Source organism: Acomys russatus, chromosome 1 (assembly GCF_903995435.1).
Source record: "Acomys russatus chromosome 1, mAcoRus1.1, whole genome shotgun sequence".
In the NCBI taxonomy this organism is placed as follows: domain Eukaryota; kingdom Metazoa; phylum Chordata; class Mammalia; order Rodentia; family Muridae; genus Acomys; species Acomys russatus.
In genome coordinates, this window is record NC_067137.1 from 25,823,137 (window position 1) to 25,846,182 (window position 23,046).

At 38.6% G+C, this 23,046-nt stretch overlaps 1 protein-coding gene across 1 annotated transcript in view; it reads left to right on the forward strand.

Annotated features, from left to right (window-relative positions):
- The window catches only part of Itsn2 (intersectin 2), a 112,604-nt gene that overhangs the window by 16,208 nt on the left and 73,350 nt on the right, over nt 1-23,046 (forward strand). The window contains 8 exon segments of the mRNA XM_051143112.1: nt 8,761-8,823; nt 15,785-15,877; nt 17,716-17,779; nt 18,994-19,157; nt 20,579-20,785; nt 20,886-20,982; nt 21,666-21,805; nt 22,982-23,045. Coding sequence (XP_050999069.1) covers nt 8,793-8,823; nt 15,785-15,877; nt 17,716-17,779; nt 18,994-19,157; nt 20,579-20,785; nt 20,886-20,982; nt 21,666-21,805; nt 22,982-23,045 — 860 coding nt within the window. The 5' untranslated portion in view covers nt 8,761-8,792.

A 23,046-nucleotide genomic window follows, 5' to 3' on the forward strand; every position in this document is an offset into this window, starting at 1 on the left:
AAAAAGCATTTGATAAAGTTCAACATGTCTTCAGAATAAAATTTCTGTAGAAAATGGAAGTAAACATAGCTAAACGTAGAAAGAGGTATATATGACAAACCTGTAGCCAGCATCACACTAGTGGAGGAAAACCCAAGCATCCCTCACTCTTCTTTGCTCTTACTCAATATAGAATGTAGAGTCTCAGCTAGAGCAATTACACAAGAGGAAGACACTAGAGGAGTACACATGGGAAAGGAGGAAACCTAATTGTTCTTATTTGCAGATTCCTAAAAGGCCCTACAGACTCCACTAGAAACCTTGTAGATCTGGTAAACACTTTCAGTAAATTTGTAGGGTATAAAATCAACATACAAAAATTAGTAGCATTTATATATACCAATATCTTAGGGGTTTTTTTTTTTTGTTTGTTTTTCTGTTGTGACAAAAGCAACTTAGCAAGAAATGTTTTATTCTCACAGTCCTAAGGCTAATGGTACAGTCCATCTTGGTAGGGAAGACAAAGTAGCCTAACGGGGGGAAGCATCTGAGCATACTGTGTTCACAACGAGGAATCAGAGAGTGATGAAGTCAAGCTGCTTCTCAGACCCTCTTCACCACTTATGCAGTGCAGGATCCTGGCCAGGGAATGGTGCCACCCAGCAGTGGGTTGCCACCTCAATTACCAAAATCAAGATAGTCCTCCACAGGCATGCACAGAGGCTGGTCTCTCAGACGAGTCTAGACTCTACCAAGTTAGTTGACAACTTTTATAACTTGCTGAGAAAGAAGTAAGGAAAAAGATAGAATTTTGTTCCTTTAAGTGCCCAAATCATTCTTATTATGTGTATAATTGCATTTGCCATACTTTTGTTTGTACCTTTTTGGCTATTGTGAATAATAGTACTAAAAGAAGCTGTGTACAGGTTCTTGTGTGAACCTGTTTGTTTCATTTCTTTTAAGCTCATCCTTAGAGTTGAATTGCTGATTTATATGACAACCCACTTTTAACATTTTAAGTAGTTTCCACATTGTTTTCTAAAGTAGTAGAAACATACTCCCACCAGCAGTGTATGAAGGCTCTACTTCAGGAGAGTATATTTTGTAGTACTGATGAGCCACTACACAGAATCATAATGAAGATGATTTCTGAAAATTATTGGATTAGATATCAGTCTCCATTATAGTCCAAGATACCAAGTCATGAGCCTTTTCCTGATGGAAAATGAGCCGAATATGCAATTCATCTTGGTAGTTCTCAGGCTACTGTCCCCAGACTTTGATACTTGGTTATTACTACTTATTAAGAATCTAATTTGCCAAGGATCATTAGAAGTTAGAGTTTATAAGCTAAAGTTATTTAGGTCTTACTGAAGACTAATTGTAAAAATTTTCCTCTGTACAAGGTTTGCTAGTATTGAAAATTCCTAGTATACAAGCCCACATGGGTGGATAAACACTGCATCATTGGCATTGGCTCGAGTTGGCTGTTTTCCCACTACTCTTGGACTAATATAATTAAAAAATAATACATACTGGAATTCAAAGTCAATTAAAATATAAAAAGTTTTATGTTTTGTCCTGATCATATAATGAAATTATAATATGTAAGGATGTTAAAATATTAACACCAATTTCTGCTGTTTCTTTAAAAAAAAAAAAGAATAGTAAAAATAAAAGACTTTTTTTTTTCATTTATCTCACAGAATAATCTATACAGGATGAGTATATGAAAGATGCATACTTTGGGGCACAGTGGAGCAGGCCTGTAATCTTAGCTCTCAGAAGGAAAATCATGAGGCAGCGTAAACCTTTTCTTAAGTAGCCTTTGTCAGCATATTCTATCACAACAACAATAAAATAAACTAAGACAAAGGTCTTCAGGTCACCGCATTGTCTGCTTAGTAGATTTTCATGCTTCAGGTTAGGGGCACTGTAGTGTGTTCCCTTTGTCCACTTTAAGTTTTGAGACAGTGTCTCCCACTGAGACTGGAGAATGTCATTTCAGATACCTGGGATGCATTTCCTTACCCGCACTCTACCCCAGCACTGGGGCTACAGACTGTACTGCCATGATTGGTGCGTACGTGGGTACTGGATGTCTAAACTCATGCCCTCATGCTTGTACAGCAGGCATTCTACCCACTGAGCTGTCTCCCCAGCCCAGTGTCTTCCCGAATTAAACCAGAGTCAAGGGTTTGTATTTAAGCCCAATCTTATTGGAATTATGCCATCAGGCTATAGTGAGAGACTTTATAGATAAAGTCCAATTTAAGTTATTTGGTAATATGTATTAAAATGTCCAATCACTCTAACCCACTTTCCATATGTAGTATTTATCTTTGGAAACATCACATAAGTGTACACATATTTATGTTTAATACATACATTAAGGATGTTTATTGTTGGGGCTGAAGAGGTGACTCAGCAGTTAAGAGTGTGTAGTGTCCTGCTAGAGGTCCTAAGTTTGTTTCCCAACACCCGCATCAGGCAGCTCACAACCACTTGCAGCTCTAGCTTTAGGGAAACTGATGCCTCTGGCCTCTAAGGCCATCTGCACTCATGTGCACATACCCATGTATAGGCGCACACACACACACACAATCAAAAATAAAAGTAAAAATTAAAAAGCATTTTAGGAAAAAAAAGGGATTCTATTATAGTGTTGTTTATAATGGCAAAAAAATTGGTAACATGAAAAAATAGGTTGCAAAGCAGTGAAGTGTGATCCTCCCAGCACCCAACTGTCCCCCTTTGTAAAGTTGTGTTGCCCAGGCTAGCCTTGAACTAACTCTGTAGTGCAGGCAGTCTTTGGATTCTGGCACTCCTGCTTCATCTTCCACAGTAGCTAGGCTTATAGCTGTGGGCCACTAGGCCCCAGCTTGCTTGCTTGCTTTTTTTTTTTTTTTTTTTTGTAAAACTAATGTTTCTTACTATATAAACAAGAAAATATCTGGAAAAATATATGCAGATGTATTAATGATTGTTGTCTTGATGATGGACTTTCATTTTAAATCTGTGTGGTTTTTAAGCTTCTTTCAAAAATAAAGTGTTTGTTTACCTTTCCATCACTAGGTGTTTTGGTTCCTTATGTCGTTACTATCAATTGTGAGTAAGTCATCATTTATTTCCCAGGCTCTAGAAACCATCCGAATTGCTCAGCTCTGTTTACACTGTCTTCCCGTGCTCATTCACGTAACAAATGTCTGACAGTGGAGGGCCAAGGTTGATTCGAATGTACACACGTTTGCCTGATTCTTGGGAACTAATTTGCATGTGAACTTCCTTTTTCTATCTCAGAAAAGAAATTTGCACGTAGATCCTGAGAGCCTAAGAAATTAGTCCTCAGCCCTTCCCATTTGAAGAGAGGGAAAGATAAAAAGAGTGGCAAGAAAAGAAATGTGTCTTTTCTCTGATGCTGTTTTCTTGCTTCCATTCTTGTGACTCTCCATACTCATCCCTGTTGCCATATCTGAGCTTTATTCCTAGAGCCAGAAGCATCTGCCCTATGATGGAACTTTATGCCCAAGCACTAATTCCACTTACAAAGATAATGCTTCTTTTCACTTCTTTTGGAGCTTTTCATTTTCTCTAGAAAAATAGTTTTGCTTTCCTGTCTAAAAAGTAAAGACAGCAAGCCTCCTCCCCTTTCTTAAAAGTGCGTGCCTCCCCCCCCCCCTCTTCTTTAACAGCAAACCTCTTCTGTTGTTTTGGTTGGTTTTGAGATAGGGTCTCACTATGTAGCCCTGGCTGACTTGGAACTCACTATGTAGAGCAGGCTTGGTCTCAGACTCAGAGATCCTCCTGCCTCTGCCTCCTGAGTGCTGAGATTAAAAGAAATGTGCCATGATGCTTGGCAACTGCGTATTTCTTGAGTCATGAACACTTCACTTCCCTTTACTGCATAATCCACTTCCACTTGACTTTTTAACTTTACTTGTATTGGAACTGAACTTGACAGGTTGCTAAGATTAACACCTTGGCCTTTATTTGAGTATCATGTGACAATGATAATGCCTCCTTGGTTGGCTCAGTGGTTGAAGGCACCTACTTCCAAGCCTAACAGCCTGAGTGTGTTCACCTGGACCCACACAGTAGAAGAGAACTGACTCCAAAGCGTTGTCCTCTGACCTCCACTTGTCTGCTGTTGCTTGTACACATCCATGTCCACACACATAAACACAAGTGTGCACAATCTAAATGATAATGTAATAACAAATTAAAATATATACCTTCAGGAATTGTATTATCATGTTTTTGGATGTCAGGCCTTTATTCAAGCTTATTTAAACTTTAATTATTATGATTTAAAGTAGAGCTGAAACCCAAGCTTTATTCTGTACTCAAAATGTAAAAGGCCTCGGAATGTAATGAGAAACAAATAAACTTTTATATTTAAAAGCATACTTAAAAATCCCCAGCCAGTTTTAGAAGAGCCATGTTACAGGAGACAATATGATTGATATCTGTATTCCTGATGCCTGGAAGACTTCCGGGAGGCAGTTCAGAGCCTCCTCTGCTTTTCTACCAGATATACTCCTCTATATAGTCAATCTTTTATAGATATATTTTATTATTTGTGTGTGTGTACATATGTGTGTATATATGCACATGTATATGTGAAATGCATGTGGGTACATCTGTGTCGGGGCATGCTATTGACATCAGATGACAGCTTTTTGAGAGTTGGCTTTCTCCTATGATGGGTTCTGTGTCTTACATGGCCAGTGCTTTCACCCTCTAAACCCCCTCTCCGGTCTGATATGTCCGTCTATATTGCCTCCTTGCTTCCTTTTGTTTGTTTGTTTTTGTTGTTGTTGTTGTTGTTACTGTTCACTTATTTCTATGTGAGCCACATTATTATTTACCAAATTAACTTGTTCAGAAAATATTTAAAAGTATTTTGTATGAGAGATTTGGTTTAAGAACTAGGCATAACAAAGTAAATAAAAATGACCTATGCTAGGGCATGTGACAGACAAACACAAGGGTAATGGGAAATTCAAGTGCAGTATGATAAAAGAGATTATTGTGTTTGAACAGTGTTATAGACGTACATAGGAGATAGTGATTAACTGCCAGGGAGGGTAGCATTCTTTTCTTTTCTTTTTTCATATTTTCTCAAAGTAATTTATTTTATATCATAGTTTTCTTTCTTTCTTTCTTTCTTTTTTTTTTTTATTTTTTTTTTTTTTTAGCAATTTTTTATATTAAAGAAAAGATGTCATTTGAACTGGGTCTTAAAGGGTGAGAAGCCAGAGTGGTGACTGTGACAGACAAGTTTTTTACAGAGGAATAAGGCAGAGAAAAATGCATGTCCACATCCATCAAGGAGGATGTTAGGTAAAGCAGGTTGGAGCAAGGTTCTGAAAGGCCCTGTGTCTCACCCAAGAACGCTAGACTCTAACTTGTAATTACTGGGGTAGTTTAAGCAGGAGGGAGGTTAGAGGGAAGACCAAAACTAGTAGCTGTGTGAGAATATATCAGGATGGAACACTGTTCTAGAAGGTTCTACTAATGCACATATTGTGACTTGCTGCTAACTCAAGTGAGGAGATGCCTGTTGAATTGCTAAAGTTCCCAATGATATGATTGGCCAGGCTGGGGAACTGTCTTACAGACAAGACTCTGGAGGTGTATGATTTCTAGGTCCATTTTTGCTTACCAACTTGTGGGCTTGTACAACTCTTACAGCGTTCCTATCTTGAAAATTGTGGCCTTTGAACTAAATGGCTATAATTTTTCCTTTCTATAATTGTGTGTTTCTAAACAAACAAAACCCCCAGCCTTTACTGAGCCAGCTTTAATTTTAAATGGCTATAATTTTTTCCTGGGTCTTAAGGTCCCGTGACAGAAGAGTCTATGACTGTAGGCCTAGCAGTCCCACTTTTCTCTGTCTTCGGGATCATATACTCCAAACCCAAAATTATATTTGGTGACATCTCCAGATTGCATTTGGATTAAATCTAACCAAATGAGTCTTTGCCTTATACCTGTTATCCACCAGGTAGGGTTTCTTCAAAGGTTGTCTGGCCAGTGCTCCACAGCTGTAATTAATAGTTCAAAGCATGACCACAAACTGCCCCTCGTCACACGGTATCCTCTCCACACGTAGAGCAGGGTGTTTGTTGGAGGTAAGGAGGAGGTGCTGGTTAGTCACCTTCCCTTCAGAGTTGTATGCCAAGAGACCAGAAACATCATTGGCACTCCTAATTTATTTGACGCGGCTTTGTGTGTTGTGGCAGCCTGGGCAGACAGTTTGCCCGCTGCGTGTATGAACATATAACCTTCTCATCATTATTATGTTCATTTAGGAGAGGAAAAGATGCATAAAGCCAAAGCCAAACGGAGGAGTGCACAGGTTTTAGAATGAGAGAGGCTTGGAATCTCCTCATGGTTTCATGACATTGCATCTTGGCAAGTAATTGAAGCTCTCCATTCCTTTGTCTGTGAGATGAGTAAGATATCTGCCCTGCAAGGATTTTGCAGGAGTGTATTACAGGGTACCTAGCACCTGGGCGCCTGAAGCTCCATGTGCAGAGGCTGGAATGTTGGATTCTTAATGAGTAGTAATTAAACATGACATATGGTAGGTGATTAATAGAAGTGTATTCAATTAATAGATAACTTAAGCAAGTGTTAGTAATTATTTTAAAAATGTGAAAGACTTGTGTGATCTTTCATGTTTTTCAGATTTTCAGTTCTAATGATTTCTTGTGAAGCGCTGGGGATTGAACCCAGGGCCTTTGTGTTAACTCTCTTATCTGGTTACCCCAACCCCACATTCTATAATCCTGAGAGCTGTCTTTTTGTTTTCTTTTATTACACAGTCACTCATTTCCAGAGAGTCAGTGAGTTCTGCTTCTTTTGAGCCCTGCACTGTTTGTCAGCTCAGCTCTTCCCATGGCCTCTGTTCTCCAGTGGGTGCCAGGCTTTGTTTCCAGCTTGCACTGCTTGATCGCCTTGCTTTGTCGTTTTTCATAATTGAGCGCCTATCTTAAATGGAGTGTGTGTTTCTTTCTCTAAAGTCTTTTAAACACGCATGTCTGCTACAGTCAAATTCAAGACTTTAAACATTATAATTACAGCCAATCCTTACTGCTCATGTTGTAAGGCTCAACACCACACCTTCTAGAGGACTTCCAGCCGCTCTGCCAGAGTTTGGACATTAATTTTCTGTCAATAACTCCAATACTTGGAATTTATCTTTTTAAAGAAAGGAATGAAGAAAACTTAACGTGCTCGTGATAAATTTACTCCTACCCAGAAGGAGTAAAAGCATGTTGAGGAGACAGTTTCACAGTCCCTTGCTCTAAAGCTTGTTGTCAGCTGAGGATGAACATGTGTTTAGATGGGAGGGTGGCAGTGCAGAGTACAATTGCCAGTGCCATCGGAGGCCTTGTTCACCCAGTTCCACTGCCCCGGCCTCTCTTTATCATGTAGATGGTGCTTTTTGCCATTAGCTATTCTAATCACCTCTCCATTTACTCACCACATGATGTGGCTAACAAGTCATAGATGGATTAATTTGCTCTGTAGGAGGAAAGGCAGCTGTGAATTCTCTTGTAAATAAATTAATTGCACTTATGTACCAGTTTTTTGTCACTGCAAATCACTAAATAAATATGAAATTTAACAATATTTATCTAAGTCATTAGAGGATTGGATCCTTGGTAGCAAAGGATGCTACTGAAAACATCAATATAATGTTACCTTGAAGCCACTTTTTGACAGTCAGCCAGTTTTCTGGTGATAGCTTCATGTGAACCTTTCTTCACTGCTCTGTTTAAAATCACTTATAAGTACTTTTCAGAGGCTCCTAAGAGTATTAATAGTTACATTATTTAGATAGATAGATGAGGTACTGAGTGGTCTTTTTAAACTTTGACTAATACTATCTTCAAGATTCTTGGAAGACATTTTGAAGCTTGCCTTTATTTACAGTTAAATAATGAATGGGGGTGTTAGAATGATACTTCCCTTTTTCTGGATGCTTACTGAATACACACTATGTCTGGCCCTGTGTTGGGTTATGTAATAACTAATAAAATACTGATTAAAAGTATTGTAGACAAGGAATCTAAGACTTAAAAAAAGTTAAAAACCTGCTCTGTAGTCAGAGATGGGGATCGAGCCAGGCACATCTAAGTCTAGAGCTGTTACTATAAAGATCCTTCTCTTACTAGTGTACTTGCTTAAGTAAGCATGTGTGTGTTTTAATAATCATAATGCTTTTTGATATTACTTTTAAACTTTGTGTGTCTGTATGCTTTGTAATATACTTTACTCTTTTAAGACCATTTTAAGCCTATAGAGCTTAATTTAAAAAGCAGCATTACATTTATTTTGGATATATTTCTTGATGGGGATAAAAAAATAATATTACAGATTTCCATGTGATTCTTAATATACTTACTTCACGCACTTGGTTTCCTTAAATCAATTCTTGCCTAGTCATAACAGCTTTCTCTCTCCTGAGTTGATTTCTACAGAAATGTTGGTTAATGCATAGGGTTTCTTCATTCTGCGTTGGCTGTTGCATATACTGTTTCTTTTAAATGGCCATGGAATGAAGGCAGCACTATTGCCAACAGAATCCCCTCAGCGCCCCCAACCACGAATTCTGCTTGTTCAGCAGCAGCAGCAGCGGCAGCAGGAGCTCTGTGTTGTTTTTTGTTGGATGTGTGTGCTAAAGGGGACAGACAGTCCTACAGCTCAGTGAGTGCACTAAGCTGTGATCTGCCTTTGTTGTATTAATGGCACTGCGATCTCGTGTTGCAGATGGCTGAGAGCTGCAAGAAAAATTCAGGACCATGATGGCTCAGTTCCCCACAGCTATGAATGGTAAGTAACTTTGTGCCTGGTAAGATGAGAGGATGTGGGTTTTGTTGTGGGGGTGAGCCTGTTATTTGAAATATTTGTATAGATAATTTTGACTTTTTAATTGTAAAACTTGGAAGTATTCTGATTGAAAACACGGAGGGTTTTAAAGCATTATATGTATCTTCTTACTAATATTATGCGTAAATTCCACATTCCGTTGAAACATTTTTGGTACTATCTGGATTATGTGCTTCCCACTGAATAGTTGAGAATAATTTAAAGGTATATTCTGCCTAATTCATGAAACTGCAGGACAAAAAGCTGAATGCTCTTAGGTGAATAGTAAGGGTGTTTTTAGTTGCACAGATGATTGCAAATAGACCAGGCCAACACATAATTATTTAGTAATACAGATATAATATTAAATTTTTCTTTATGAACACTTATGTTACTTAATGTTTATATTGTGTAATTATTTAACCTGACAACCTGTGTTTGATCTCTGGGACTTATATGGTAGAAGGAGAGAAATGACTCCTACAAGTTGTCTTCTGACCTCCTCACATGTGCCCTTCAAATAAATAAATAAATGTATGTCATTTAAAACTTCTTAAGATTACAATGAATATTGTCTCCATTATGGAAATTATAAGGATTGATGCTGTAGACATTTTTAAATTAAATAATTATTATTTTTCTATAATGAGTGATATATAAGTTCAAGAGTAAGACAGCAATGCTCTATCCAGGTTTGAGGATTTCTGTGCCTCATATGAAAATGTTTTCACTAAACTCAGTTTACTTACACATTTCAACCAGCATATTAATGAGGTTTACAAATCAAACATGTAAGTAGTGTGATCCCAATCCTCCTTTTAGTCCATAAATATTGTATCTATTATATAGCTCATTACATTATATATAAAAATTACTGGGAACAAAACATTCAGGGACAAAAATGTTCATGTAAATAAGGTAGAAACTATTAATTGGCAAGGGGTATGCAGGAATAAAGATAATCTTGAGAAATTGATAGCAGAGAGACTGTTATCTTTTTGTACTTAGTTGAGTAATTTGTGTATATCGCATTTAAGTCCCATTCAGGATTTAAAATGTTGTGGAAAGTCATATCCATGTACAGCACAAACTTCAAAAGCAGGGTCTACACCTCTAGGAAATCATTTGCCATAGCTGTTGTTGATGCCTGACACCTGAAAAATACAGCTGGACCCAGGTGTTTGTGTTAATGCTGTGACCTTTCATGTGATTTTGCCACATATATTTTTGTCATTCCGAGGCTAACTAAAGACGTTGCAGGTTACTCTGATTCTCAGGGTGCCCTCTGTGTGATATAGTAGACATCTGTCTATCTCAGTTTCAGTTTAAACTAATAAAAATTAAGTAAATCACACTGCTGCATTTCCTGTGCTTAAAACCGTATGTAGCTAAGGCTGCCATATTGGACAAACAAGATGTTTTTTACTTAGTCTTTGGTGCTTTACTTCCCTTTTTTCCCCTTTCTTTTTAAAATTAAGACTAGAAAGGGTGTCAGTGCCTAATGTTTTTGTAACTGCAGCTCTGCTCCTAATCTTTTGCACTGCAGAACCGTCCTTCCCAAAGCATTCTTAATCACATTGCTTTGCATTCTGCTTTTCAAAAACGGAATACATTTGCAGATTGAGAGAACATGATAGGCCTCCAAGTGCTAGGCAAGCGATTATTTTAGATACGTGTTGCTACTAGTTGATATTACAGTGTGATATAGCTTGTTTCAGACTCAGAATTATGGGGTGCTGAAGACTGACTGGGGAAGAAGTTCTGAAACCCATCATAGTGGCTTTATCCATAATCTAGAAAAAAAGAGGGAAGAATACAGAATAAAAACTCCAATAAAGCTGGACAGTGGTGGCACACGCCTTTAATCCCAGGACTTGGGAGGCAGAGACAGGCAGATCACTGTGAGTTCGAGGCCAGCCTAGTCTACAAAGCGAGTCTAGGACAACCAAGGATACACAGAGAGACCATGTCTCAAAAAACAAAAAACAAAAAAATCCCCCCCAAACCCTCCAATAGCTTTAAGAATAATACCTCTCTCCCATTTTCTTGGAGCTTTATTATCTTTTCAGAGTTTTAGGCTCAATAGTCTTTCAGCTGTGTGGTTGGGGATCAGCAGAGCTAGGTGTTGGGTGTGTGCAATCAGATGCAGCATTACACCGTACTTGGAAAACCCAGGTTTTTATTAGTCAATTCCAAAACATAGGCTACAGGTCTGTTTGGAACAATGTAGCTGATATGTTTTAGAGATATAAAATAGTGCTAGGTCAGTATACATCATTTATCTTAAGTGTTATTTGTTTAAATTTGCCTTAAATATTTAAACTGGAGATAAATATCAATGCAGACTGTTTAATATTTAGTTTTTAATTGTATATAAATACAGCATGTTTGAATTATGTACATTTAGAATTGTAAAATTGACCTACTATCTAGCTGTGTTCTTTATGTATGTTTGTATATTTATAGATATGTGTATGTATCTACATGTGGGAAAACAGGGTGGTATTACTGGCCAGCATATAGTTGGTTCTCTATAAATTGAGAACTTTTCCTTCTTCACTGGTTTTATGAATGTGCTTAACAGAGCCAATGGCAGGAAGAAAATAAGCAACAGAAATCTTTCTGAAAATCCATCTTTAGTTTAGTGATGAGTTGGGGGGAAGTGGGAGGAATTTTGATGGGTTCCTAACATGATTATCAGACAGTGTAAGAGGTCACTATCTTTTGTTTGTTTGCTTGCTTGCTTGTTTTTTTTCCCCCTCAAGACAGGGTTTCTCTGTTACACAGAGCCCTGGCTGTCCTGGACTCTCTGTAGACCAGGCTGGCCTCAAACTCACAGAGATCTACCTGTCTCTGCCTCTCAAGTGCTGGGATTAAAGGCATGTGTTACAACCGCTTGGCCCTTTAAAGTATCTAAAAAAGTATTTTAAGTATTATTATTAGCAGTCCATGCATCACCACATCTAGCCTGTTTTGGTTTTTCTTTCTCCCCCATGCCCCAAGGGCACCAGGTCTCATTATAGATGGTTGTGAGCCACCATGTGGCTGCTGGGAATTGAACTCAGGACCTTTGAAAGAGCAGACAGTGCTCTTAACCGCTGAGCCATCTCTCCAGCCCCCCTGTTTTGGTTTTTCAAGACAGGGTTTCTCTGTATAGTCTTGGCTGTCCTGGACTCTCTTTGTAGACCAGACTGGCCTGAACTCACAGAGATCCTCCTGCCTCTGCCTTCCTGAGTGCTCCTTCAGTGTGCCACCACACCTGACATCAACACCCATGTCTTTCCATAAGACTTACAAAAATAGACAGATTGGGAGGTTTTCTCTCCTTCAGGTGCAGAATACCAAATAGTTAGCTCTTTGAAAGATTCTGTTAGTGCTATGTTTTAAGTAAGGAAGCTAGAATTGTATCAACTATTTAAAATTTGGCTTTGAATCACCTACATTTCTGAATTTTTAAAAATTTTGTGGTTATCTAATTTCTAGAAAATTCTTGGTATATTAATATTTTAAATTTTAAAGTGATTTTTTGTTTTGAAAATGATTTGAACATGATTTAAGTTATTCTACGTCTTAACTTACTTATTGAGTATTTCTATTTGCAGATAATGTTAATCATAATAAAAGTGACTATTGTTTATGATTTTCATGGTGGTGAAGTCTTAAATATTAAAAAGGCTGTGAGCACCTTTAAAAGGGGATTCATATTCACTTTTTTCCCACTTATATGTTTAATGAGTGAGTGAATATGAAGAGGTCATGATTGTTGCTTGGAGTCATGAGGAATTAAGCAACATATATTAACAGGCTGGGTGAATTTACTATTCTGAAGACAAGCATCCAAGAACAGTGGAAAAGATAGTTGTGTATAAAAGAGCACCATAGCTAGGCATGGTGGTGTACACTGTTAATCTCAGGCAGTGACATGTGGATCTCTGTTGAGTTTGATGCCACTTGATCTACATAGCAAGTTCCATAGTGACACCTTTTTTCCCATGTAAAAAAATTTTAAGTTAGTTTTTTAGGTTAGCATACAAAGTACTGAGGTGTTTTGTTTTGTTTTTTTAATATTTTATTTAATTTATGTGTGCTGGTGTGAGGGTGTCAGATCTTGGAGTCAAAGACAGTTTTGAGCTGCCATGCGGGTGCTGGGAATTGAACCTGGGTCCTTTGGAAGAGCAGGCAGTGCTCTTAACCACTGAACCATCTCTCCAGCCCCCACTGAGGTTATTTTTTAATGGACTTTTCATACGTGTATGCCGTTACATTTTGTTTTGTCATTCCTGTCATTGTCTTGTTGCAGGTATATTGTGTATTCCATGTGGTCTCTGTAGAAACCCTTTGAGTTAGGTGGCATTCCCAGGTTGTGGAGGGTGGCTGCTACAGTACCGAGAGCTTGAGCAACTTGTCCATGTACACTGGAGCTGATAGAGTTGAGGGAGTTCAGGCTACCTCAGTTTTTATGTGGTCAAAGTTGTTCCCTCCTCCCCTCCATGCTGGGAACCAAACTCATGGCCTTGTGCATGCTAGCCACACACTCCCAGGGAGCTGTCTTCAACTGCCCAAGCTCTAATCTCAGATCTCCTACTCTCCTACTTACTGAGTTATATTAAGCATTACTTTTCCACCATTGCCTTTAGTTTCCTTCTCCATAGCAATACCCTAATTTATAGCACAGTGCTGCGGTTAATGAGCCTGTGCATGCCTGGCAGCATCAGGGTTTACAGCTGTGCTTGGTCTTTGTGGTCATTTTCATCATTTTAGTCAACATGTTTCTAAAGTCATACATAGTAAATATGTGCACGGTTGTCCATCTCTGCGTGGGACTCTGACAGCTGTTGTAATGGAGTTCACACTGTGTCATTATGCTTGTTCTCAGACATTCCTCCATACACACTGGCCTCCTCCATGTTCCTTGTGTGTTTCGCTAGTCTTAATAGGTGAAAGATGATGCTTAGTGTTATTTTATTATAGGTATATTGTGTATTGCATGGACAATATGCTCGATCTCACTGATAAAAAGCTGATAAAACAAGGGAGGTTTTACTACATATGTGTTTATTTCAGAAGTGTGTAGCTTTAGCTGTTTTAGATCCTTCAACATATATGTTTCTTTATTTTTAACTCTAACTCTTCTTTTTATAGTTGTTTTTTTTTTTTTAATTCAGTCATTTAGGGCTAAGGAAATGTTATCAGATCAGTTTTAGGATCTATAATTAGAGTAGATCTTTATTTTTCAGTGGTAGATGTTTCTTGAAAATTGCCTTTCTAGAGGGGCTAGAGAAATGGCTCAGCAGTTAGGAGTACTGTCTGCTCTTCCAGAGATCTTGAGTTTGATCCCTACATGATGGCTCACAACCATCTATACTAAGATCAGATGCCCTTCTCTGGCATGCAGGTGTACATGCAGATAGGACATCCATATATATATATATATGAGAGAGAGAGAGAGAGAGAGAGAGAGAGAGAGAGAGAGAGAGAGAGAGAGAGAGAGAGAATATTGCCTTTCTAAGCCAGGCATGCCTTTAGTCCCAGCACTTGGGAGGCAGAGGTAGGCAGATCACCATGAGTTTGAGGCCAGTCTGGTCTGCAAAGAGTTGCAGGACAGCAGGTCTACCCAGAGAAACTCTGTCTCAAAAAAAGAGAGAGAAAAAGAAAATTGCCTTTCTAATACTGATTTTAAAAACAATTATTTTTAACTCGGGGTAGATAGCAGATATGTGAGTTTATGTATCTAAATACATATGGTTCCTTGTTGACAGATGTTGAGTAAACTGAAAGAGTAGCCAGAGTGATATATAGGTGATTATTAGCCAAAGTGAATGTATAAAGCTTTCCAAAGACTCCTCCAGAAACTGCTAATGATTGTAGTTGAAGGGCAGGCAGCAAAAGGGTTAATTTGTGAGTGTTGTGTTCCCTCCAGTCCTGATCTATGTAGTAAGACACTTTTTTTCCTCCCTTGCTCCTTCTTTTATTGATACAGAGATCTATTCAGCAGTCATTTTTTATGAACCTTTTCCGGGTACTTAACTGGTTCTTGGGACAGAAAGGAACACACAAAAAGCCCCTGTTCCCAGGCCTCAAAGTCTGGTAGAGCAGATGGACATCAGACAGCATCTCCATAAGTGCTCTGCAGAAGCATGGACTCTCTCTTGAGAATCTGCGACAGGAAGATTGTCATTGTCATCTAGACATATCAGTCCCCCTGAAGGAAGTGCCCTGAGCTTGAGAGAGAAAGTCTCCAGTGGAAGGTTAGGATATAGCTTGGTGGTAGACATCTTACCTAGTACAGGGAGGCCTTAAGTTCAGTTCCTAGTGATAAAGGAAAAAGAAAACAACCCTTTGCAGTAAATTCAAACTAGTTATTTCCTTCTACTTTGTGTATTCACATGGGACCTTAGTGGGGAGTAGCCTCTTGGTGTACTTAGAGCGTCTTCACACCCCTCTCGAGCCATGCCCTTTTTGTGTGAGGGAAGTGCTCACGCTTCTGGCCTCTGCTTAGGTCTTAATCTTTCCTGTTATCTCACATCTGATGTTTCTAACTTAGAATTCTACAGCTCTGTCATACTTGTGCTTAGGGTCTTTCACAATTTACACAGTAAACGGGGATGCTTATTTTCTAGGTATGAATTCTTTGAGAGTGAGAATAATACTCTAATCTTTTTATTGCCAATATTGACCTTATCTTTGTGAGTGGTATACAGTTATTCAATAGATGTTAACTGAGTGGGTGACTGAAAAGCCTTAGGGTTGTAGTATATAGTTGATAGAATTCTTTTTTTAAATGTCCTTCAGACATTAAATAGTCTCATTAAATGGACGCTTAATATTCATATTTGCATGCTAGAATTTTGCACTCTTACGGATATACCATTTTGAGCAGGCTCATCTGCATACTCTAATATCTTGGCCTTTCATATATTTTTAGGAGGGCCAAATATGTGGGCTATTACATCTGAAGAACGCACTAAGCATGACAAACAGTTTGATAACCTCAAGCCTTCAGGAGGTTACATAACAGGTTTGTGTTTATTCTTTGTTATTTATTATAAATTATATTCCTGTTCATATATCTTACAGTTAATTTTAATAAGTGCTATGAAATTTGTGTTAAGTAATAAAATTCCTATCTGTCAAAACTCTAGAATTAAAAAAAATACTTTTTCCTGAAAAAATAGTTTTTCCTGAAACTGTCCTAATTTGTTGATTCAATTTGGCATATGGGAATTCTTTTCTTGAATTCTAAATGGTGGTCAGGAATGTTTTATTACATATTAATACTATTTCAAGAAGGCTTTTTTTTGTTGTTTTGTTTTTCAAGACAGGGTTTCCCTGTGTAGCCTTGGCTGTCTTGGACTCACTTTGTAAACCAGGCTAGCCTCAAAATCACAGCAATCCACCTGCCTCTGCCTCCTGAGTGCTGGATTAAAGGTGTGGGCCACCCTGCCTGGTTCTTTTATTTCCTTCTTATACCAGATATTTTTCTCAGAGATTCCCCCACTCCACCCCCCAGAAACTTTACATTTTTTCCATTTATTTAGGATTTGTTATTGTTTTGAGAGAGGGTCCTGCTCTGTAGCTCAGACTGACCTCTAACTTGTTATCCTTCTGCCTCAGCTCCCTCCAAGTACTTGGATTACAGGCATATGGCATCCCAAAGCCCTTGAATCTGTTTCCACACTGCTATTTCTCATGTTTTTGAGCCTGTGTTAAGTGTTAATTGTCGGTGTTAACACTTGTTTTGTAGAAAGACCAGCAGAACAAAAAAGTGATTGATTTGCATTTGTCTTTCCTTTCTCTCCATTTCTGTGCAACTGCATCTTAGTGCTTTATATATTCAAGGCCATCCTGGCCTACAGAGGGAGTTCCAGGACAGCCAGCGCTACGCAGAAAAACCCTGTCTTGGGGTGAGGGTTGTGGGGGAACTGTTGTCACAGTAATGATGCCTGTAGCATTTGTCAGCTTTGTACCACGCACTATTGCACTTCACCTTCACAGCACCCCAGTGTGGCAGCTACTGTGCTCATCTGTGTGCACACAGGGCAAAGCCTAGACGGAGATGTGCTGTGGGGTTTGCCTAAGGCTATCGTGACCACTGCTGATAACTGTCAGACTGACTGTGGAGTCCCTTCTCCTGTGTACTACAGTCTGATGTCAATTGTATTCCTGCCGTGCTGTACTGCTGTTAGTCTGACTACTCTGCTGACAAGCTAATAATAGGCAGTTATCATCCATTGCTACTAGAAGATCTGAGGTTCCTGAGTCAGGACTTACCACTAACAGAACAGCTGGCGACATGGTCATGGCCCTGTTTCTGTGGGTTTCTTTTGTTCTCTGAGTCTGACCAGGATGATACAGAGGGCCAGAAAGATAAGTGTGCATGCTGTGGGTGCTGCAGGAGAACACCAAGCTCAGAGAAGCCATTGTTCTGTAGCAAGCTTGCTCCTTGTTCCCGTGGGAGACATTATTGCTTCAGTCTTGAAGATTTTTCATTTACAAACCCCATCCTGAAAACCCAAACAGGAGGAATTGGGTTTCGTGTTCTTGGCGTGCACAACAAGCTTACATACAAATATGGGGAAACCCACGGGGGGTGTTTCCCTAGCACTTAGTAGTTTTAACTATAGAACTCCTTTAGGGTAAACTCTTTTAAATGAATAATATACTCTTTCTTCACTGATTGTTAGTGGTGATTTATATTACTCTAAAATGTAAATAACTTTGTATATACATTTATAACTCACATATTTAATGATAAGAGCTAAAATCAACATCCTGTGCCAACTGTTATTATTTATAAATATTGGAATAATTCCACTTACTAATGTATCACTCGGCATTTGTGTTTATTACTTTCAGGTGATCAAGCCCGTACATTTTTCTTACAATCAGGTCTGCCGGCCCCAGTTCTAGCTGAAATATGGTAAAACACTTTCTTTTATAAATGCATTTAGGTTTCTGATGGACTGTTGTTGTTGTTGTTTAAATAATACATTAGTAACATCAAATTATTTTCATATTGTGGATAAGAATATTTCTGTTATTTTATCAATTGTCAAATAAGAATATTTCCTTAGCTTTTTAAAAAATAAATTATGCTGAGTAAATGATTGAAAATAATTTGAAATGCTACAGAACAAATTCTAATTCCATTAGAACTCAAGAAAGGATGTATAAATTATTGAAAATATTTCTATATAATTGACAAAAATCTCAAATTCCCTTTTATTTTGTTGTAGTTTCATTACTTTTTATCATCTGTAAACCCCAAAGTAGCCATCCCTTCCCTTGCTCTTACTTAAAAAATATTCTAGAGGGGCAACAGAGATGCTCAGTGGCTAAGAGCACTGGCTACTCTTGCAGAGGACCTGGGTTCAGTTCCCAACACCTACATGGCAGTTTACAACCATCTATAACTCTAGTTCTAGGAGATCTGACACCCTCTTCTGACCTCTGTGGGTACCAGGCACACATGTTGTGCATATACATACATGTAGGCAAAAGACTCATACCCATAAAGAAATAACATGTCTTCAAGAGTATCTGGGATTATGTTTTTAAAATGTATTTATAACAAATACATTTCTACCCCATTCTTTTTCCGTAGGAACATTTGAGTGCTTGATAGAATACTAGTCAAACATTTTCAATTATTTGAACAAGTGAATAAGTTAAATTTAGAATTTACTTACCTATATAAAAATACACACACTATGTAGCTTTGTATGTCCTAAAACTCACTCTGTAGACCAGGCTGGCCTCCAACTTGGAACAACCCTTTTATCTCTGCCTCTCTAATGTGCAATCTGTCGTTCCTAGTTTACGATTATAGTATTCTTGAGATACTGTATATACTAATATACTAATATGGTATATTAGTTTATATCCAGATTGTTGGAAATCCTCTCCAAACTATCTAGATTCTGTACAGTCTGTGAGCATTTTGTTAGATACTATCTCTGGCTATTATTTCTTCCTGTGGAGGTTTTCTGTTATTCATATATATGCATAGTTAATTAAGTGATGGTCTACATGTGAATGCTTTGTCATTGTTTTTATTTTTTTCAACCTCAACAGTAATTTTTATTTCCTCATCGCCACCCTAACACAGATCTACTCACCTCTCTCTCCTTCTAGGGCCTTGTCAGACCTGAACAAGGACGGGAAGATGGACCAGCAAGAGTTCTCCATAGCTATGAAACTCATAAAGCTAAAGCTTCAAGGCCAGCAGCTGCCTGTAGTTCTCCCTCCTGTCATGAAACAACCCCCTATGTTCTCTCCACTAATCTCTGCTCGTTTTGGTATGGATTTATTAATTTAGCAGCTGTATTGATTGATACGCTTGATTCCTTGGGGATCAAGAAAGGTTGTATTAGCACAAAATGATAATCCAGACTCTCAGTTAAGCATCATGCCTTTAAGAGAAGACATCTCTTTTTTTCCTTCTTGTGGTTTTTTTTGAGACAAGGTTTCTCTGTGTAGCCTTGGTGTCCTGGACTCACTTTGTAGATCACGCAGGCTTCAAACTCAAAGAGATCCACCTGCATGTGCCACCACACCCAGTGATTTTGAATGCTGTTGGCATAGAGGCATGGTAAATGCTTGTGATGATAGAGAGTATAAATGCCCTGATCTGGTTATCATGTATGTGTGCTTGTGTCCTAACACCACACTATACCTCACAGTGTCCTTAATATTAAATAAATAAAACAACAAGATTGACTAAATTTATTTGTGTGGGTAATTTAAAAATCATAGATGAGTAGAAAGTTCTTTAAAGATTAATTAGCCAGCTAAATTGAGGCCTAAAAATTGTAGTCTTTGCCCAACTTAGTTTATATAGTCATCAGAGATTACCGGTTTGTATGTTTTCCATATAATTTTGATTAGCCAAATTCTTATTAACTCTATGTGAAAGCACTCAGTAAGTGTGTCTGTGTTGAGACTGCACTCCTTTACATCAGATGTTAAATTTTTAAACACTCTATTCTTCCATTGTTGTGCTCAGCGTAAAGATAAACACCAAATTACCCAGTGGCCATATTTTCATATTATACTTAGTGTTCTGCAGTTAAGAAAATAGAAGTCATCACTTATTTTTAAAGACTTAACTTTGTGCTGGGTGTTGGTGCCTCACACCTTTAATCCCAGCACTCGGGATCCCAGATCTCTTTGAGTTTGAGGCCAAGCTAGTCTACAGAAGCAAGTCCGGGATCGCTAGGACTACAGAGAAACCCTGTCTCAGGGCTTGGGGGGGAGCTCATCTTTGAGTTCTTAGAAGAAACATGAAGCACATAGCACATTTGCCAGCAATACATACATACAAGCATGCCCACTATGCAAACCATTCCATCTACTAATGCGACCACCTTCTGTTTGAGGAGTGGGCATGCGTATTAGTCTAGTAGTGTAGCAGCCTGAGTAAGTCTCTCTACTCCTTTTAGTCAGGTAAGACATTTTATCTTTGAGAGAAGAGAAGGAAGACAAAATGGCGACTGTGCCTGCCTTTGTCCATACATGAAGATTAACATTCAAAGCAGTAGCTTATCTCCTTCACTTCAGATTCAAAGCTGCTTTGAGGAACATTGTAAGGATCATTTGCCCATGGGGTTTCTACAAAATTGAAGCTGCTTCTTGTGCTGTAACTTTTTTTTTTTTTTTTTGGCATGTATGTTATAGTTGATTTGCTACCATTGAAAAATGTGTTCTCCTCTGTCTTTAGGGATGGGAAGCATGCCCAACCTGTCCATTCATCAGCCATTGCCTCCAGTTGCACCGATAACAACACCCTTGTCTTCTGCAACTTCAGGGACCAGTATTCCTCCCCTCATGATGCCTGCTCCCCTAGTGCCTTCTGTTAGTACATCCTCACTACCAAATGGAACCGCCAGTCTCATTCAGCCTTTATCCATTCCTTACTCTTCTTCAAGTAAGTGTCTAGTCGGTCAGACACGTGAAGAAGCACCTGCATGTCCTTCTTTGTGGAACTGCCTAGTATAAATCTTTTCCCTTTTATCTTTTCCTCCCAGCATTGCCTCATGCATCATCTTACAGTCTGATGATGGGAGGATTTGGTGGTGCTAGTATCCAGAAGGCCCAGTCTCTGATTGATCTAGGATCTAGTAGGTATGAATACTTAATGCACAGAACTGTCTGCTTTCAGTGTGGATTTCCACCTAATAAGCCCTTGCTTATCCAGGTTGTTCTGTGTAATGGACAAATATTATTACTTATACTTAAGTTTTCTTTTTGTTGTTGTTTTCTGAAGCAGGGTTTCTGTGTGTAGCCTTGGCTGTCCTGGAACTCAGTCTGTAGACCAGGCTGTCCTCGAACTAGAGATCTGCCTGCCTCTGCTTCCAGAGTGCTGAGATTAAAGGTGTATGCTGCCATACCTGGCTGACGTGGTGTTTTTAAATTTTAGAAAACACAAAGTATCATTTATTACTTTCCATAGAAATCATCATAGTTCTCTTCAAAATGGTGTTACCTTTCATCCAGAAAAATATTGTATTGTAACTTAAATAACCATTGATTTTTGTGACCTTTCTTCCCCTCTTAACATCACTGAACCATAGTTTAACAAAGTAAGAAATGTAGACAATATCTTTTAAGTATGTTTGGAAGATAAGGAATGCCATTTATAAAGTCCCTGGCCAGTAAACTGCCTGAACTTATAGGTTCTTAATAGATGGAGTTGTATTTATCTATTGACATTATATTGTATATTGATTCTTAAAGTCTTTATCTTATAAAGTTTAATTAAATGTATTTATTTAGTAACATAAACTTTTAAATACATTTTATTATAGCTCAACTTCCTCAACTGCTTCCCTCTCAGGGAACTCGCCCAAGACTGGGACCTCAGAGTGGGCAGTTCCACAGCCTTCAAGGTTAAAGTATCGGCAAAAGTTCAACAGCCTAGACAAAAGCATGAGTGGATACCTCTCAGGTAACCGGCGTACAGTGCTTACAGGAGAGGGTTAGTTGCTCATGTAAACTTCTGAAAAGCTGATACTTGAATTTGTACTTTATGTCTTACTTAAAGTTCTAACATTGAAGGCATTTCATACATAAGAATATTGTAAGTGTATAATTATTGAAAGATGGATTCATCTTGATTGCTTTCTTCAAGTACTTACGCCAAGTTAAGTACAAGGAGTGTACACCACACATTTTGGAAAAGCATCTCTCAGAAAGATCATATTTCATCTTGTAAGCTTTGAAGTGAATAAAATCCCCAAACCGCAAGGCGCGGTAGTGGCAGCAATTAGCCTTAGCTCCCAGAGAGAACGCATTTTCTCCAATTGCCCTTTTCACTGCTCACACTTTACGCTCTAACTCAAATGCTCTACAGAAACATACTACATAAATTTACAGTGGTTATACACAAGATATATACTTGTAATAGGCAAGTGTGTTCAACCGTCTTTCACGCTTCCTCTTCTCCCAGCCAATAATTCTTATGTAGGACAAAGTGAATGATAGATAAAGGAAAAGGGGTCAGGAAAGAACTGTGATTTATGTCTTGAGTCATGGCATGGACAGTAACGCAATTTATAGAGAAGACAGCGGTTTGGAATGAAAATTGGAGAAAGGGACATGATGGAGACAGAAGCTTTAGACATACTTTTTTTTTTTTTGAGATGCCCATTGAAACATATGTAGGTGTGTGGCTGGGTGTAGGAGTATAAATAGAGAAGAGGCGGGGTTTGGGCTGTGGAGGTACAAGCGGGGGCATCAGGCTGTAGATCCTTGTTGAAAACAGATAGAAAAGTGTGTTCAGGAGTTCCCAGAGGAATGGCAGCCCTTATAGATCATGCAGGAAGAGAGAAACTGAAGACAGGACTGAGGGAAGAGCATGCATGCAGGGAAGTGTATGGGAGGTCAGGGCTGGAGAGCCTCTCCTCTCCACGCCTGTGCCTGGCCTGTGCTCTCAGAGCTGCCGTGCTGGAAGCAGGTGGAGGAACAGTGCATCCTCAGCAATCTCTGATTACCACAGAAAGCCCAGTACCTGTCCCCTGGCACAAACATTTGGGTAGTAAATGTTCCAAAAAACAGCAGCATTGTTTGCATGGCTTAAAAGAGACTAAAGAAGTTTCCTTCTGTGGTTTTCTCACTCAATCAGGTTTTCAAGCTAGAAATGCCCTTCTTCAGTCGAATCTTTCTCAAACTCAGCTAGCTACTATTTGG